The following is an 18,376-nucleotide window of genomic DNA, read 5'->3' on the forward strand; positions in this document are numbered from 1 at the left end:
GTATTTTTTTCTTTAAACTGAAGATGTGGTTAAGGTTACACTCTTTTAAGTTTTGGGACAAATGTCCTTTAATACATAAGGTAGGCAAAACAAGAAAAGTCTTGGTTATTGTGACATCTAATCTTGTCATTGACACTTGTCATTGTTAAGCCTCTGAAATGCTGAGCACTATACAAATAGGCCTCATCCCTTTTCCATTCAAAGCCAGTTTTAAGGGGAGAAAATACAAGACAACAGGTTTTACACTGTTGCCTGAAGTTCATGGTCAGAGACCACACATCACCTATGCCCTATGAAAGGATTTGGAAATTCCCTATAAATAGGCATTATTCATTTCTTTAAAAAATAAACAATAGACTTGGTTAAGAAACTCCACAATGGCAGCCAGAAGGTTAAACTGCAGTAGAATTCAGTCAATTTCTAAAAGTTCTCTTGCCCCTAAGTATCTTACACATTTGAATTAAGTTATATTTTGGAAGGGCTGGGTGAATTGGCATTTTCAAATATCTGTATAGTTACAGAGAAGTTAAATTGTCTATTGCCTTTCTTAAAGAAAACTTTGGCTTTCATGGATGGTCTGAAAAACCCAATGTCACTTGGCGCATGCAGGGTAATAGCTACCCAAAGTCAGCTCCCTAGGCCCTGGGACGAGAGACTGGACTGCCCCGAGCTGCCTGACCTCCTGCCCATTCACAGATAGCACACACCAGGCTAAGAAGAAAACTGAAGACTCAGGAGGCCAAGACCACTTTTGGATCCCTCTCTCATCTCCCGAATTCCTTACTGCTCTGAGTTCCAGTCTCATGGATGTGCTTATCTAATCTTGTTTTCTTTTTCAACGAGTCTCTCCTGTATGTGGCAGACTGTGGGGGACAGACAGACATGGGGAGATGTGGGAAGCAGACAGGCTTGGTTTAAGAGGCTCTGACTGCTGTGTGGAGCTGCCCCCAGCTGGGCCCTTAGCCAGCAGGTTGTCTCCCAGGCCTGCTCTGAATCCCACCCTTGGAGGAATTTTAAAGATAGAATAGAAATCCAAAGTGGCTTTTAAGGAAAAGGGAACCTGCTCTGTTTTTCTCTGAAAAGCCTCAAATCCTTGTCAGTAAAATGTGAAGAACACAACGATTAAGTAAGAGGAAGTGCTTTTGACCTTGGGTCAAATACCTGGATGTTTCAACCCTGTATTGATCTGTACTTCCCTTTCACTCCCTACCATTTGGGGAAGTGCTGCATATTCTCCTTAATTACTTACGAATGTGGAAAGTGGATAAAAACCCTGGCTAATAAAGAAACAGGGGTGATTTTCCACTAGAGAAAACCCCTACCCTTCCTTCCTCAGATGAAGAGTGTCTGAGTAGTTTCTTCATCCACTCCGAGGGACCCAGAGTCTCTCTCAGCAGACGGTACTGGTTGTTTGCTCATTCCCTTCTCTTCCTTAGGAACAAAACTCCATTTTATTCAGGGTGGCATTGACCCTGTTGAAGATCACATTACCCAGCTTCCCTGGAGGGAGCGCTACATAACTGAGTTCTGATCAATGAGATGGCAGTGGAAGTTGTTGGATGGGCCTTCTGGAAAAGTTTTCTGCAAAGGGATCAGGTAGCTGAAGGTGCCTTTTTGCCTTCCTGCTTCCTGTCTGGAATGATAATATGATTCTAATTGGCATTTTGCGCCATCAAAGTAACTTTGAAGATGAAAACCAATGTTAGGAATGGAAAGACAAAGGAGTGAGCTCTCTAATGGGGAGCAACCACACTAGTCCTGGATTGGATATCTTTGGACTACTTTTATGTGTGAGATTTAACTTCTCATTTGCTTAAGCAACTATATATAATCAGGGATTCATTACTGGATGCCAAATGCAATCCAAACTTGAGGTTTGACATTGGTAATGCTTTTAAATTTTTTTATATTAATTTTTCAGGAGCGCTCTTTCAGGGTCAGGTGTCAAGTTTGAGTAGAACTGGCAGCTGTTCATTCTTGAGTGTTTGGGTTTAAAGGAGCTTTATATTGGGTTGGCCAAAAAGTCCATTCAGTTTTTTCCATAAAATAATAGACATGTTTTTCACTGTCACCAATAACTTTATTGATTTGGATATTTTGAGTATGTCGGCTGTCTCCTGTATGGTATAATGTTGATTGTTCTCAATTAATGTTTCAATTTGATTGCTGTCAGCTTCAACTGGTCTACCTGGCTGTGGAGCATCATCCAGCAAGAAATCTCCAGCATGAACCTTCACAGACCACTTTGACATATTGGATCAGTCATGGCACCTTCCCCATACACTGCAGAAATCTTTTTTGTGTTTTTACCTTTCTTGAAATAATTAAGCAAAATATGCCAAAAATGTTGCATATTTTCTTCCATCTCCAATATTAAGATGGCTACACAAAAATTCACCAATTTTAATAAGTTGTTTAAAAAATGCACACTGATATTGTTAGAAACAAGGACATAGTGACTCCCAAACCAGTGAAAAGTCATTAGTAACAAAGGGCAAATGTAATTAAAGGGTCTTAAGGGAAAATGTAATTAGAGGGTCTCTGAGAAGGGAGCTGACAGCACTGGCATATCTACAAACCACAGAAGGGGCATTTAGGTAACCGTGTTAGATTGTAACTCCGGAGTAACCAGTAATGGAGAAACGGGGAAGAAGGAGAGGGGAGGGGGAGCTAATTGCGTTAGGGCGGGGAAGCTAATCGCTCTCACTTTAGGGTGGCAATTTTAGGTTGGAAAAGATAATCACTTTAGGGTGGCAATTTCAGGGTGGAGAAGATAACCACTTTAGGGTGGCAATTTTAGGATGGAAAAGATAATCACTTTAGGGTGACAATTTTAGGGTGGAGAAGATAACCACTTTAGGGTGGCAATTTCAGGGTGGGGAAGCTAAGACTATAAAACCAGTTTCCTTTGTCTACTTGGCGCGCACATTCTCCTGGCTGTGAGGGTGCGCCCGGCTCTGCAGACTCGTGAATAAAGGCCTCGCTTTACTGCTCAAGTCCTGTGTCCCAGTTTTTATTGTGAGCGTTTCTCACAATATGACAGCTGTCACAATACATTCTAACAAAACCGTTTGGAATGAAGTTAAAGACAACTAAGCACTACTAGAGCCATCACATGGAAAAAACTAAACAAACTTTTTGGCCAATGCAATAAGTTTGCATTATGCCCTGGGTGGGAAAAGGTGAGGGGTCATATCCTACCCACCAAGGAAAAGCCCAGCTATGGGGAGCGTGAGTAGCAGAAGCACTGAAAACAACTGTGGGTAAACTATCCCCCAGGGGAATGAAGAAGATTTTGATCCCTTTCCCTTTATATGGGAAAGCAGTTTCAGCTGAATGAATTTCATTTTCATCATTCTTTTCTTCTTAAAGACTTAAAATTTATTTTTTAGTTATCGATTTGAGAGACAGAGAAACATCAATTTGCCATTCCACCTGCCCATGCATTCACTGGTGACTTTTGCATGTTCCCTGACCAGGGATCGAGCTCACAACCCTGGCATATCAGGATGACACTCCAACCAACTGAAATACCTGGCTAAGACCATCACTCTTCTTCTAAGAGGCAAATTCTTATTCTTTATTTATAGTGAAATCCTTTTGTCAGGTTCAGAGTGGTGGGTGTGCATGAGGAATATTTCACTAAATGTCTTCCCCCAGGTACACAAACTCTCTGCACCTCTCTCAAGCCAGATTAAAATGGTATTTGCAGGAGACTAGAAGATCATACCCTCACATCTATTTGCCAATAGCCTTTCTATGGCTACATGATGTATCAAGTCATCTTCCCCTGCTCTCAGTTTTCCATAGAATTCAGGATTTCTCTTAATATTCAGACACTTGCTCCTTCTGGAGGCACATAACTGATTCCTGAATCTCTTATCATCTGCACTGCATGCTGCCAAAGAACAGCAGGAAAACACAAGGCTGTAGGTGGGAAGAAGGCTGGGTTCAGTGGTAGTGATTAGTGGGGGTGATGGTCAAGCAACCCAAGTGGATGAAATTACTGAGCATATTAATGGAGAACAGAAACTCAATAATAAAAATCTTGAATGATGGCAAGAGTAGGAGAGTTTGACTTCTATTGTCAAAATGATAAGTTATCAGCTTTTGAAAGAAAGTAAAGCCATGCTCCTATATTCATGGTCAGGTTGTCTGACTTAGAGCTAAGAGCTTCTCTCAGCCTTGTTCCTAAGCCTCCGGTAGAAGACACAGCCTTAAGCAGTCACTGCACAGGGTTCCCTTCAACAGGTTGAGATGGGTTTGCTCCAAAATCACACTACTTAAAGTGGTTTATTTCCATATTCCGATTGTTTCTGATTTCTGGATAGGAGGGTGAGAAGCCAGTGCCTCTTGTAGAGAGATATTCTTGAACTTATGGTGACTTACTATCTCCTGGATGAGGAAACAGAGAGCTGATGTGCCCTGCTCTGACCACACCACACACCACACCACACCAGGAATTCCTGCTCATTCTGGGTCAGCTTCAGGCTGAGCACTGACCAGCAGAAGATTTTCTTCAGGAGAGTGTTCCAGATGGTGAAGAAACTTGAAACACTGCTATGACAAGGCTGAAGGAAGGACTAAGGTTTAATATAACGAGGAAAACAGAGAGGAGGACAGAAGACAGCGTCCTTTAATATTTAAAGAGCTGCCACAAGAGAGATCGACATAATTCTATGTGACTCTGAAAAGCAAGAGCAGAGCTGATGAGGAGTTACCACTGAGCTCAGAATGGTGTAAACTGTCTGAGACGGAAATGGGAGTTGCACCCAACAGAAGGCTGTGCCTGTGTCTATAACCATGGTGGATAAATAATCAGAGGCATGACAGGCACTGCTAGAAAAAAGAAAAGGGGTACTTATTCTCCCAGTAAGAGAGAAGATGAAATGACTTCAGATTATTTCTGCCAACTCCACAGTCCCATAATCCCAAGCCAGCTAATTCTTTTGGGTGAAGAAAGGACTTGAAGAAGGTCATGGCACGCACACAGGAAGGAAGCATTGCTAAGCAAAGCTCAGATGGCCATAATGCTCCCTGGTGTTCAGGGAAGAACGGGCTGAAAAGTGGGGGTGAATGAATTAATGATGATCTCAAAGACTCTCTGACATTGCCATTTTTAGCACTGTCAAACACTGTGGCGGTGGAACGCACTCTATCTCGAGTCTTGGTTGTCAATAGTGACAAATGACATTAAACAGCTATTCTTGGAGCAGGCTTACTCTCCTTTCATTTTTGTTTTCACCTCAAACTCTGACAAATCCATTTTCTAAACTGTTAATATAATTATGGTAATCGGAAATGACTAAAATGATGACTATCAGCGCAGGATTTCATTTGAGAAAGTGAGTCAAATTTACCAAAGATAGGTAAGGGATTATATGTACACACACACACACACACACACACACACACTGGGTAAGGTGTTTATTTTGAAATGCTAAATATAAGTAATCTTAAATTATTTTCAATAGTAAGTACAATTTACCTTACAAAATAAATGGGCATATTCAGGCCTATTTCCTGCCCATGACAGAACAGCATACTGTGCAAATGTTAGCAATGTTCCCTCAAATATTCCTGGGTCCTTTCATTATCTATGAGGTATTTTAAAACCAAGCTTTCCAAAATTTATATTTTAGGCCTTTAAGCTTTAAGAGAGTGTGGTATAATAAAAAATATCTTTGCCATCCTGTTCATGGTCATTACTCTCCCATGTCCTCATTTCCCTCATCATTCAGCTTAAATTCTGTAGTCAATCTTCATAATTATTCTCTTACATACACCTTCAACTCCCTAACCCATTTTTTCTTTGTAATACTCACTCTGCAAAATCTCAGCCCTGGTTAAATCCATCTCTCTTCCTGCTCTGGGCCTAAGCCTGGCAGCTGAACTGGTTGGAGAAGAAGGACAACCTGCTGATGGGTCTTACTTTAAATTTATGATCTTAAATCTCAAGTGGGCCACTTAATGCTGTCTGGCAACTCCACTGCACTTCCCTGGTCCATCTACTCTCCCATTTCTCCCTGGCCACTGCCCTATACCTCCTACTTACTCCTCACATCTCCAAGCACCTTCTCCCCATCACCATCTGTCATCTTCTGTCAACCTTCATTATTCCCATGCTGGCCCCAGCCAATATCAACTTTTCTTTTTAATTGTGGTAAAATACATAGAACAGAATATCGGCCATTACTGACATTTAGTACATGCCCAATGTTGGTCAACTACTTCTGAAACATTTTCAAGACTCTTAAAGGAAACTCCAATTCCATTCAGCAGTTGGTCCCCATTCCACTTCCCTCCCCAACCCTCTCCCACAACTTTCCATGATCAGCTCTTGACTGGATTATTGTGACCTTCCCACCTGGCCTCCTCACTTTGATTTTTGCCTTTATCCCTCACCACAGTGTTCAAAGAGTGAATCAGTTCACAACACAGATTGGCTCCAAACCTCCACCAACTTTTCATCTCACTCAGAGTGAAAGCCTCCAAGGCCCTGCCCTGTTGCCTCTCGGACTTCTGTGCTCTCTGCATCCCTCCCTTGTCCCCAGCTCCACCGGCCTACTGTGATCTCTTCAACACTCCACTACACACCCCTTCCTCAGGGCTTGCACCAGGCACCCCCTCTTCCTGAATACCCTTGCCCAGACCTGCATGGTTCTTAGCTTCATTCCATAGGTCTTTCCTCAAATGTTGCTTTCTCAGTAAAATTCTATTTACAACTGCAACTCCACACCCTGGCACTCCTACTTCCCCTTACCCAGCTTTGTACAATTTACTTTTATAAGTGTATAATTAAATAATAAGTATGGAAGTACATATAAGTATATAAATACTTATTTTTTAAAGATTTTATTTAGTTATTTTCAGAAAGGGGGGAAAGGAGGGAGAAAGAGAGAGAGAGAAAAATACTGATGTTCAGGCGAAACATCAATTGGTTGCCTCTTGTTCACTCCCAACTGGGGACCCAGCCCTCAACCCAGGCATGTGCCCTCGCTGGAAATAAAACCAGCGACCTTGTGTTTTTTAGGGTGGTGCTCAATCTACTGAGTCACACTAGCCAGGGCTAAATACTTATTTTTTTTGTTTGCACACCCCACTCCCCTGACAGAAGGAAAGCTCCCTAAACCAGACATCTTTGTTCTTTTTGTTCATCCTGCTCCCTGATCCTGGAACACTCAGTAATATCTGTTGAATGAATGTGGGAGCAGCGTAAGGGCAGAAGTAGGTCGCTGATGCCCTCATCTGACGAACTGCCTCTCACCAACGGTATATGAGGATGGAAGGGGTGTCCATGCCACTGGCCACATAGAATCTCTAGTCAAGGAAAGCACTGTTTGGAGATCCCACACTAGGGCTTATTGGGGGAGGGGGCTGGAGGTGGCAGCTGTGATCTCTCTCACTTGTAACCCAGCCCAAGCCCATCTTTCCGTCCTGTGGACATGATTCCCCAAGCCTCCTCCATACCTGTTGTTATCCACATAGCGGATCAGCATGGGGTAGAAGGCGTAGAGGTCTCTGCAGAGGACAGCAAACTCATCCAGGATTAGGAGCTCCGCCTCCTGGGTGTCCCCTTTGCTGTCGGCTTTTAGCTGCTCCTCCTCCTGCACAGTCTTGACAGCCTTTTTCTTCAGCTTCTCCAGAGTTGGGATGAAATGGCTTCTTAGCAGGTCAGGCCTGGCTTTGCTGATGATTGGCTGGGCGTACACTGCATTTGCAAACAAAGGACCTCCCCCTCATTTCACATATTATAACAATTGACAAAAGGAAAGATGGGACACTGAGAGGCGAGGCTGTGAAAGTCCATCCACTGAGGTTGTACCTTGTTCTCTCCTTTAACCCTGTACTTGGCACTTCCCTCACATGAAGCCACAGATGGGGGGAGGGGTGAAGCTAAGGAGAAGGTCCTGTTGCCTTTCTACTCCTGCAGGCCATGGGGAGCCCCAGCCATCCCTGAGCTCCTCCTGCACGTGTGGAGTTAGCCACACCTCCTAGTTCTTCATAACTACTATCTTGTTTCATTTCATAGCATGTGCATGTTGGTTTTGGCTCACCAGCTAGATTATAAACTCCTTGAAGGAAGCCTTCTGTTCATAATAACCAGCACTGGGCCAAGCAAAGAGTAGGCACATTGAATACTATGCTTTCTGGTTATTTTATAGAAAATCCTATTGTTAAAAATACATTAGCTCACCCACACAGTTCTTAGCCCCCAACACTTGAGGACTCTCTGGGCCCTGAGAAAGGCAGACAAACTATCATCAGCTGTAACAAACTGAGAGAGAAGATGGGGTGGCTGTCAGACCTCAAAGAGCAGAAACAAGCAATCAGTGGGAGTTGGGACTCTAATTCTGACCCTCATAAAGAGAAAGATAAAACCTTTATATCTTACCCCATTTCTTAAATAGAATATCCTATTTGTTCAATCCATAATAAAGATCAGAATCAGAGTGATTATTTAAAAAGTGAAATTATAATAATAAGAGTCATGAACCACTGACAACATTCATGGTATATTTCAAAGTTTCTTTAGTTTAGGGCATTTTAATTGGAAACAGCCTACTTTCCAGCACTTAAAAAAAATCTCATTTTGCCTAAAAAGACTGTTTTAGAAAGAGGTGAAGTGAGCTCTCTGCTGAGATGCATTAGTCAAGACAACAAAACTTAGTGCCACAATAATTCAATTTCACAGCCCTGTAATCAGACTGGCTGTTCCGAATGTCGGTGACTTGGGATTACTATTAAAATTGTTTTTGTTTAGGTATCATGAATTAAATGGCCTAACTGTAGAATTAATTCACCTGTGGAATAAAAGGTTAAGTGCAGGTTGCATCAGTGCCTCTCTTGCACTGTGACATCTTTCCTCTCTGCACCTCTAGGGAGTGAAAGGAGCTGATCATTTATCTCCTTTCTTCTTTTAATTCAGATTTACAAACTAGAGCTCCTCAACAAATTGCCTTGGGGCTAACAATATTCATGGGCTAAAGGGTAACAAAGGGAGGACCAACTTTATTTATTCATGCTCTTAGAAGCCTATCTATACTATCTAGCAGCCACAAACACCCAAATATTTATAATTTTGATCTCAATTCATTTCTGAGAAAGGAGGTGGGAACTTTTCTTCCTTTGTCTTGCAGAGGAATGTCTACTAACTTGTCCAGGAAGGAAGACACTTTGAGTTGGGCTGAACTCCCTGTGACTCCGGAACGGTCCAGAAGATTACATGGGTGAAGCTGTTATGGCGGAGGTCTCTATCTAAACTGTAGGTCCACCGAATACTTTGCCTTAGGTTTTCTCCCCTGTTTTTTAAAGTATATTTTATTTATTTATCTATTTATATTTATTTTAATATGCTTTATTGTTTATGCTATTACAGTTGTCCCAATTTCTTTTCCCTTTGTTCACCTCCACCCAGTGACCCCCCTCCCTCCAGTTGTCCCCCCCCCCGTTAGTCCATGTCCATTGGTTGTGCATATAGTTCTCAACATCTTCCTATCTACTCCACTCCCTCCTACTATGCTTCTTAATTCCTGTACCATTGCCTTCTCTTTCCCCTCTTCCCCCTCCTCACTGACCTCCCCTCAATAAGTTCCCCATACCTATAATTCTTTTCCCACTCTCATTGCCTACATAGTTTGCCTTTGTTTCAGTTCCCTAGCTTCTGTTGTTGGTTGTTGTGATACAGTTTTCATTTTAATGTTCATAGTTTTGATCCTCCTTCTCCTAAACAAGTCCCTTTAACATTTCATATAACAGTGGTTTGGATCTGATGAACTCCTTCAGTTTTACTTTGTCCTGGAAGCACTTTCTCTGCCCTTCTATTCTAAATGACAGCTTTGCTAGATAGAGTAATCGTGGTTGTAGGTTTTTGCTTTTCATTACTTTGAATATTTCTTGCCAGTCCCTTCTTGCCTGCAGAGTTTCTTTTGAGAAATCAGCTGAGAGTCTTATTGGTACGCCTTTGTATGTAATTCTCTTCTCTCTTGCTTTTAAGATTCTCTCTTTATCCTTAATTTTTGACATTTTGATGATAATGTGTCTTGGTGTGGTTCTTCCTGGGTCCAGTTTTTTTGGACCTCTCTGTGCTTCTTGGACCTGTAAGTCTATTTCCTTCCTCAAATTAGGGAAGTTCTGCTTCATTATCTTTTCACATAATTTTTCAATTTCTAGTTCTTCTTCACCTTCTGGCAGCCTTATGATTCAGATGTTGGCCCGCTTATACCTGTCCGATAACTTTCTGAGCCTCTCCTCATTTTCCTCACTTCTCGTTTCCTCTTTCTGCACTGGTTGACTGTTTGTCCCTTCCCTATGTTCCGATTTGTTGATTTGATCCCTGGTTTTATTTCCCTCACCACTAGTTTCAAATGTGTTTTTGTTCCTTTCAGCACGACTAGCCTTCATTCCTTCCCCATCTTAAGATCTGCTGTTAGGTCTGTAAGCATTTTTATAAGCAAAGCTCTGAACTGAGCCTCAGAAAGATTTCCTATCTACTGCTTTGTTAGATTAGATATTTGCTGTCTGGTCAGCTGCATCAGTGGGATCTCTATCATGATCTGTGCCATCCTGACAGTTTTGTGTTTACCTCTGCTTCCTGGGTAGGGCTGTCACACCTCCTATGCTATACGGGGCAGAGCCCTGTGTACTCAACACAGCAGGGCGACCCATCTCACCATGCTATGGCATTTTCTGTGGGGGTGGGGGTCTAAGATGGTTTCCTGCTGTTCACGCTCTGCTGAGAGACCAAGAGCCTCCTTCTCCATCCCTACTCCTTCCTGGCCTCACAGTCCAAGGCAATGAAGGTCTGCCTTTCCCGGCTTTGGGACTGCAAGCTGATGGGTCTGGTCTGCAGGCAGGGGTGCTCCCCAGGTGCTTCTTGCCTCCCCCTAGATACGGGTGTCTGTGCTTACCGATGTCCTGCTTCCGTTGCTGCTGCTGCCACCATGGACAGCACAGCTTGAATTCTTCTCCCCGGCTTCGCCCCTCCTACCTGTCCAGACGAGCACCACTTCTTTATAACTTCATATGCTGGACTTCCATTTATTTTCTGGAACTTCTGGTTATTGCTGGTTTTGTGGTAGTTGTATTCCTTCTTAGTTGTGGAGGGAGATGGAGCGTGTCAGTCTAGGCCTCCATCTTGGCCGGAAGTCTCCTGTGTTTGTTTGCTTCCGTGTCCCAGGGAGAGGTGTTGCTCCTGTTACGTTGTAAGGGGCAGAGCCTTAGGGATTCATCAGTAACGGGTGACCTGTTTCGCCACGTTGTGGAGCTGTATGCGGGTGAGGGGTCTGAGAAGGAACAATGCTGCTTGCTCAGCACTTGCCCCTTTTCCAGGCACTTCTCTCACTTCCGAACTGGACTGGCACCCCTCTAGCTGCTGCTCTGGCTGTCATTCCCAGAGTGGGTGGATCTGTGGGTGTTCTAGGTCCGTGGGGGCCCTTTAAACAAGCGAACTCTGCTGAGAGATCAGCAGTTTCTGCCTCTGTCACAACCCCCACTGGTTTGCACAGTCAAAAGCAATGAGCCTTGATTTTCTCTGGTGCTGGGACAGTGAGCTTCGAGGTCTGGTGAGGGGCTGAGGATGCTCCCCAGGTGTCCCTCCTGACTTTTTAAAACATGTAATTGTGCTTTCCGCTGGCCTGCTGCTGTTGCCGCTGCTGCTGCCCCTGCTGCTGCTGCTGTTACCGCTGCTGCCACCACCACACCGAGTCCTCTCTGCTCTGGCTCCGCCCCTCCTACCTGTCTGGATGAGTATTTCTTCCTTATATCTTTGTTTGCTGGACTTCCATATAGTTTGATTTTCTGGAACTTCTGGTTGTTTCTAGTTTTGAGGTAGTTGTATTCTTCCTTAGTTGTGGAGGGAGACACAGCATGTCTGCCTATACCTCCATCTTGGCCGGAAGTCTAAAGTATATTTTGTTGATTATGCTATTATAGTTGTCCCAATTTTCCCCCCTTCCCCCCCCCCACCCAGTACCCCCCCTTCCCTCCACAATTCCCCCCTTTAGTTCATGTCCATGGGTTATGCATATAAGTCCTTTGGCTACTCTATTTCCTATACTATTCTTAACATCCTCCTACTTTGTTCCTACCATTTATGCCTCTTAATCCCTGTATCTTTTCCCCCATGCTCCCCCTTCCCCTCCTAGCTGATAACCCTCCAAATGATCTCCACATCTATGATTCTGTTCCTGTTCTAGTTATTTGCTTAATTTGTTTTTGCTTTTTAGACTCAGCTGTTGATAGTTGTGAGTTTGTTGTCATTTTAATGTTCATAGTTTTGATCTTCTTTTTCTTAAGTAAGTCCTTTTAACATTTCATATAACAAGGGCTTGATGATGATGAGTTCCTTTAGCTTTACCTCATTTGGGAAGCACTCGATCTACTCTTCCATTCTAAATGATAGCTTTGGTGGATAGTTATCTTGGTTGTAGGTCTTTGCTTTTCATCACATTGAATACTTCTTGCTAGTCCCTTCTTGCATGCAAAGTTTCTTTTGAGAAATCTGCTGACAGTCTTGAGAACTCCTTTGTAGGTAACTTTCTGCTTGTCTCTTGCTGCTTTTAAGATTCTCTTTTGATCTTTAACCTTTAGCATTTTAATTATGATGTGTCTTGGTGTGGCCCTCTTTGGATCCAACTTGTTTGGGACTGTGCTTCCTGGACTTGTATGCCTATTTCCTTCACCAAATTAGGGAAGTTTTCTTTCATTATTTTTTCAAATAAGTTTTCAGTTTCTTGCTCTTCCTCTTCTCCTTCTGGCATCCCTATGATTTGGATGTAGGCATTTTTTTTTTTTTTGAGATATCCCAGAGTCTTCTTATTCTCTCATTTTTTTTTGAATTTTTTTTTTTTTCATTCTGTTCTGGTCGAATGTTTATTTCTTCCTTATGTTTCCAAATCATTGATTTGAATCCTAGCCTCCTTCCCTTCACTGTTGGTTCCCTGTGGATTTTCCTTTATTTCACTTAGTGTAGCCTTCATTTTGTCCCTTATGTTGTTGCCATACTCAATGAGTTCTCTGAGCATCCTTGTCACCAGTGTTTTGAGATCTTCATCTGACAGGTTGGCTATCTCTGTCTCATTTAGTTCTTTTCTGGGGTTTTGTTCTGTTCTTTCATTTGGGCCATATTTCTTTGTCTCCTCAATTTGCCAGCCTCCCTGTGTTTGTTTCTGTGTATTAGGTAGACGTCCCTCTCTTAGTGCACCTGTTAAGTTGTATGGGGTGGAGCTTTAGGTAATCACCAGGGCAGGACAACCTGCTTCCCTGATTTGTGGCTCTGTGTGTTGGGAGGGGTCAAAGAGGGGACAATGCTGCTGTGTGGCTGCTGGAGGCTTGCTTGGAACTCGCTCCATTTCCAGTCACTTCATCCCCTTCCTGTATGTGACTGGCACCCTTCTGGCTGTTGCCCTCGTGGTGGTTCCCAGAATGGGTGGGTTTGTGTATGTTCTAGGACCATGTGGGCCCTTTAAATGGACTCTCCTGAGAGACAGGAAGTTTCTCCCATTGCCCCAACCCCCACTTTTTTTATAGCCAGATGTTATGAGGCTTTATTTTCCTGGCACTGGAACCCTGGGCTGTGTGGTCTGACCTGGGGCTGGGATCGCTTGCAGGATCGCTTGTTCCCAAGGTATCCCTCCTGATGTTTATCCACCATATGTAATTGTGGGACTGCACCTTCCATTACCCACTGCTGTCACCACATCATGTCCTCTGTGCCCTGGCTCCCTGTCTCTGCCCCTCCTACCCATTTGGATGAGAATTTCTTCTTTGAATCCTTGGTTGTTAGACCACCATACAGTTCAATTTTCTGGCAGTTCTATTTGTTTTTTGTTTTGAGGTTAGTTGTGATCCTTCTTATGGTTGTGTGAGGAGGCATAGTGTGTCTACCTATACCTCCATCTTGACTGGAAGTCTGCCTTAGGTTCTATCTCCTCAGACTCTACTGTGACAGAGAGAACACTAAATATTCATGGTTTCTTGACTTTGGATAGTATGGTTATTCATTTTCCAAGTCTTTCCTTTTTTGAAGTAGCTTCAGAAAGAGAAATCAGCTCACAACATATATCAAGAGCTTGCTGCATGCAAGGAGTTCCAGAGGAACACAAAACACCCCTCCCAACAAACCACCCCAAAACAAAGTGATGCTATTGTGAACCTAAATTAGAATGTGTCTAAGAAAGCATAAAGTGAAATACAAATGCTAGGAACTTACAGTACAGCCCAGATGGGAGTGAGTTTCATACACGTGGAGAACAACGAGGATCACTTACCAGGAAAGTATGGACAATTATTACTGTAAGAGCAAATGGGATTCTTAAGTACCATAAGCAAATAAAGCAATGATCATCTGAGTCAGGTAGTATTTATCAAGAAAGACTTCCTGAAGGTTTGAGGGGCCTGGATTAGTTGGGGAGTGGGGCAGGAGCATTTGCTCCAAGAAGCCCTATAGGGAAATAAGTCTATTCTTTTTACTCTTAAGTAACTAAGCGGGGTAGTTAGGTAACTAAGAGATGGAAAGAGAATCTAGGCACCTTGGTCCCTGAGTTCAGGGCTGGGGAGAAAAGGCATTTATGGTACCTGCAATGCGCTTCATCCAGGAGGCCTCATCGATGCCCAGGTTGTTGTTGATGATTTTCAGAATGTTGCCCAGGATGATACTGAGGTGTTCTGAGGTGACTTTGGTGCACCAGGGCCCTGTGCTGCGGGGCAGGTGCTCAGGCCCCTGCTCCCACCAGTAGGACAGGTAGTTGCAGAGCATGGGCAAGATCACCTCAATGACATGGGGCATCTCTGTGTACCGGGCCCCTGACTCAGCCAGGTCGTTGATTTCTTTCATGAGGCCTTCCAGCTGGGGGATGTCAGGGCACATCTCTTCCACTGTGTCCGGCATCCCCAGAACTGACCGAGAGGGTACAGAAAGAACAAAGGGACAGTAATTCAGAAACACAGTGGTGCAACCTTTTCTCTCTCTGTCCCACCCTTCCTTTGGTCTTTCACATGAGTTTTCCCCCTAGAACCTCGCAGAGACTTGCGGTTTAATCACCTGGATCACATCTGTACTGTTTAGAAAAGGAAAAGGAAAACCTGTCACATGTTCTCTCAGCTGGACCAGAGACAGCAGTACATTCCATCCAGTTGAAATTTTTTGGGAAAAAGCATTGCATATGTGTTGATTTCTGCACTTACGGCAGAAGTTACTGGTGACCTGAAGTGACCTGTGCCTAGACTTCTTGTCAATCACTTAAGCCTTTTTTGTTTCTGCAGGCTTACGTGCAAGGAATAGTGAGTTAGCTGTCTTTTCCTCACACTGAGTGACTGAGGTCACTTTACTGAACAAGGACAGACAGGATGGAGTGGCAACAGGGTTCAACATTAAAGGTCGTCAGGTACAAGAATAGCAAACAGAGGAAGCCAGGGGCTAGCTGACCTGTTCTCCTTAAGGAAAAGGACACTCTTTCTCCCAAGCTGGGAGGAGAGACCAGAAGCATCTTGAGGTTCCTGACAGGTGAGAAGATAAAGGGCTCTGAGCAGAGGAACATGGGCTGGTTGAGAAAGAAACACAAGCCCCAAGCGATGTGGGTGCATCTGTTTATGTCCATTCCCCCCACTTAGGCTTGGGGGCACGGGAACATGCCACCCAAAGGCCACACTTCTCAGCACTGGGGCTGAAGTGTCAGGCACTACAGGGGCTAAGAGTCTGAGAAGCCACAGGAAAAGGGGGGGCGCTTTCCAAGAGCATCAGCTCCACTAGAAGATTTGAGGAAATTATTTTTTATACTAGAAGTAAAATGCAAAGTTCCCATGAATTCCAGAAGACAAAGCAGAAGACTTCAAATAAAAGTTTATGTTTAGTGAAGGGGGTTATGCCTGCAGGCCCTTTGCCATTGGTGCTAACAGTGGCTGGAAGTCTGCTCTTGATTTTAGGTCCATAGGAATTGAAGAGCTAATGAATAAGAGGCCACAGCAAATTCTTTGGCCTTCAGAAATACTGGCCAGCTGGAAGGGACTGTCTTGATTTCTCTCACGATTGTACTGCCCAGAGCAGAGCTACAGGATAATCCTGGATATGCTGGGGATAATGAATCTGTTGCTGGGACAGGTGGTTCTACTGGGTGGCAGGTGGCAAAGTGATGGATCCAAAGGAGCGCCCTGCTGTGGAGCAGGCCCGTGAGTCCTAACATGCTTTCCCTGGTGATGACTTTCTGTTGTAATTACTATGGCCTTTGGGTGAGGAGAAGGCCAAAGATTTCTGTTCCTTGGAGGACAGGATTGGACCAATGTCATTTAAAATCCAGACCATTCAAAAGGATTCAAAGTTCGAAAGCCAAAGAACACTGAACTCCCTTGAGTCACAGTGGAAGGGAGAGGCACAGGGCAGACGTGGTCCGCTGCCAGTGCAGATCACTTCCAGACAACATGTCTAGCCTGTACGTTGTAGCAGGGCAACAGCGATCAAAGGTGACATCAATAGGGGGGCCTGCGGAGACTCTCATCCACAAAATACTGTTACAGAAATAGCATCAGAATAAATAGGTTAAGACAGAGAAGTCAAACTTTCTACCTTCCAAATCTGCACACAGCACAGTGCCAACCACCACAGATGCAACTGAAGTTCACCACTGTGTGCTGTAAACTATGAGAAGGCTCAGGAGTGTGTGTGTATGTGTGTGTGTGTGTGTGTTTAAATGACACATAGACGATACATCATCATGCACACTTTTTTTTCCTACCTAAGAAAAACAGTTGCTTGAGTTTTCTGCACTGGAATCGTTATAATGACCTTTAAAAGTTATTTATATGTAATTGGTCCTTGAGTAGAGGAAACATTTGCCATTCAGATGGTGCTTTGTACTTGAAATGCCACATAATAAAACCATCGAATGAATGCTGCCGAGTTATCTACCTGCAGAAAAGCCTCAGTTGGGTCTTATCAGAATCAGACACGAGATTGTTGGGGAGGCAGTCATCAGAACACACTGCTCTTTCATTTTCTAGGTCAGCAATTTTCAACATTTTTCATCTCATGGCACACAAACTAATTACCAAAACTCTGTAGCACACCAAAAATATATATATTTTTGTTGGTCTGACAAAAAAATAGGTATAACTTTGATTCATTCATGCCAGATAGCTATTGCTGTGTTGGCTGTTGTCATTAAAAAAAAAAAAAAAATTACAATCTAAGGGAAAGAAGTCAGTGCCCCTGACTAAATAGTCAGGCATTGCATGTTTTAAAAATTCTTGCAGCACTCCCGTGTGCCTCTTGCAGCACATGGGTTGAAAATCACTGTTCAGAGCAAAGTCCTCCCCCCAGCAGCAGCAGCAGAGTAGTGACAGGACCTTCTGACTCTGGACCTACTGAATTAGAATCTCTAGGAGTAGGACTCAGCAATCTTGATTCCAAGGAGCCTTCCGAGTCATTCTGATGTACACTCGAGTTTGAGAACCACTGAGTTAAATTCTAAAGTTGCATTTTCTTTACCAACCAGTTCCTCCCTCGGGAAGAGAGCCTCTGGGAGCAGTGCTCCTGTGCAGCGGAGGCAGAGCTTACATGGGAGCGGGACCTCCTTCCTCTCTGGCTGATTATCCCAATTCGGGTGCGCAAAGGAAACTGGCTGGTGACTAGGATGCTTGGCCGATCTAATATTCTGCTTACTAGACCACTGCCACACATAACCAAAGATTTTACCTAGTTTTGAATAACTGGCACATACTGGTATTAAACCTTTTCTAGGCATACCTTAATAATTTTTGGATGAGTCAGAAAATGTGCTAGGATCTTATAGGATAGAAGAGTTACTAATATGAGTAACTTCTGGCAAAATGCTAAGTAGAAATTAATAGAGATGTCCAATTGACTGAAGGCTTGATAGAGCAGTTCATATTGTATTTCTAAATCAAAGACACATCATTTGTCACTCTTTACGTTCCTGACACTTCTTGATCTCTTTGGCCATCCACTTCATATAATGAATGAAGTCTATCTCCTTAGAGTCTCTTAAGTCATCAGTCATTCTCTGGCTCCAGGCAAACCAAGTTACCCCAGATTACATATTCATGTGCACTCTACTTTTCAAGAGCCATACATGTGACCAAGCATTCACTCTTTGATTCCTTAAGTGATGAAAAACATGGGCTCAGGGGATGTGGAGACTGAGTCCCACAGCATGTCACTGATGAAGGACTGTGTCATCTCTTATCACAACCTTGTCTCTTTTCTTCAGGGTGGAGTATGCAACAATGGGTACTTATTTTTTATTTATGAACATGTCTTATTAAATCCATGTAAGATATGTAAAATAAGAAGGAACATTTTTCAAATAGCTCTTGAGAAGGAGAAAAATGGGAAAGAGCCATTCCCCTTCCTCCCAAAGCC

At 43.5% G+C, this 18,376-nt stretch overlaps 1 protein-coding gene across 1 annotated transcript in view; it reads right to left on the bottom strand.

Moving 5' to 3' along the window:
- RYR3 (ryanodine receptor 3) overlaps positions 1-18,376 on the bottom strand; it is a 360,864-nt gene that overhangs the window by 58,832 nt on the left and 283,656 nt on the right. Inside the window, exons 66-67 of the mRNA XM_090268335.1 lie at positions 14,578-14,898; positions 7,471-7,711 (exon numbers count right to left, since the gene is read on the bottom strand). Coding sequence (XP_090124461.1) covers positions 7,471-7,711; positions 14,578-14,898 — 562 coding nt within the window. The remainder of the gene's footprint in view (positions 1-7,470; positions 7,712-14,577; positions 14,899-18,376) is intronic.

Source organism: Furipterus horrens, unplaced genomic scaffold (genome assembly GCF_987537825.1).
Source record: "Furipterus horrens unplaced genomic scaffold, mFurHor1.1.pri manual_scaffold_3, whole genome shotgun sequence".
NCBI lineage: Eukaryota > Metazoa > Chordata > Mammalia > Chiroptera > Furipteridae > Furipterus > Furipterus horrens.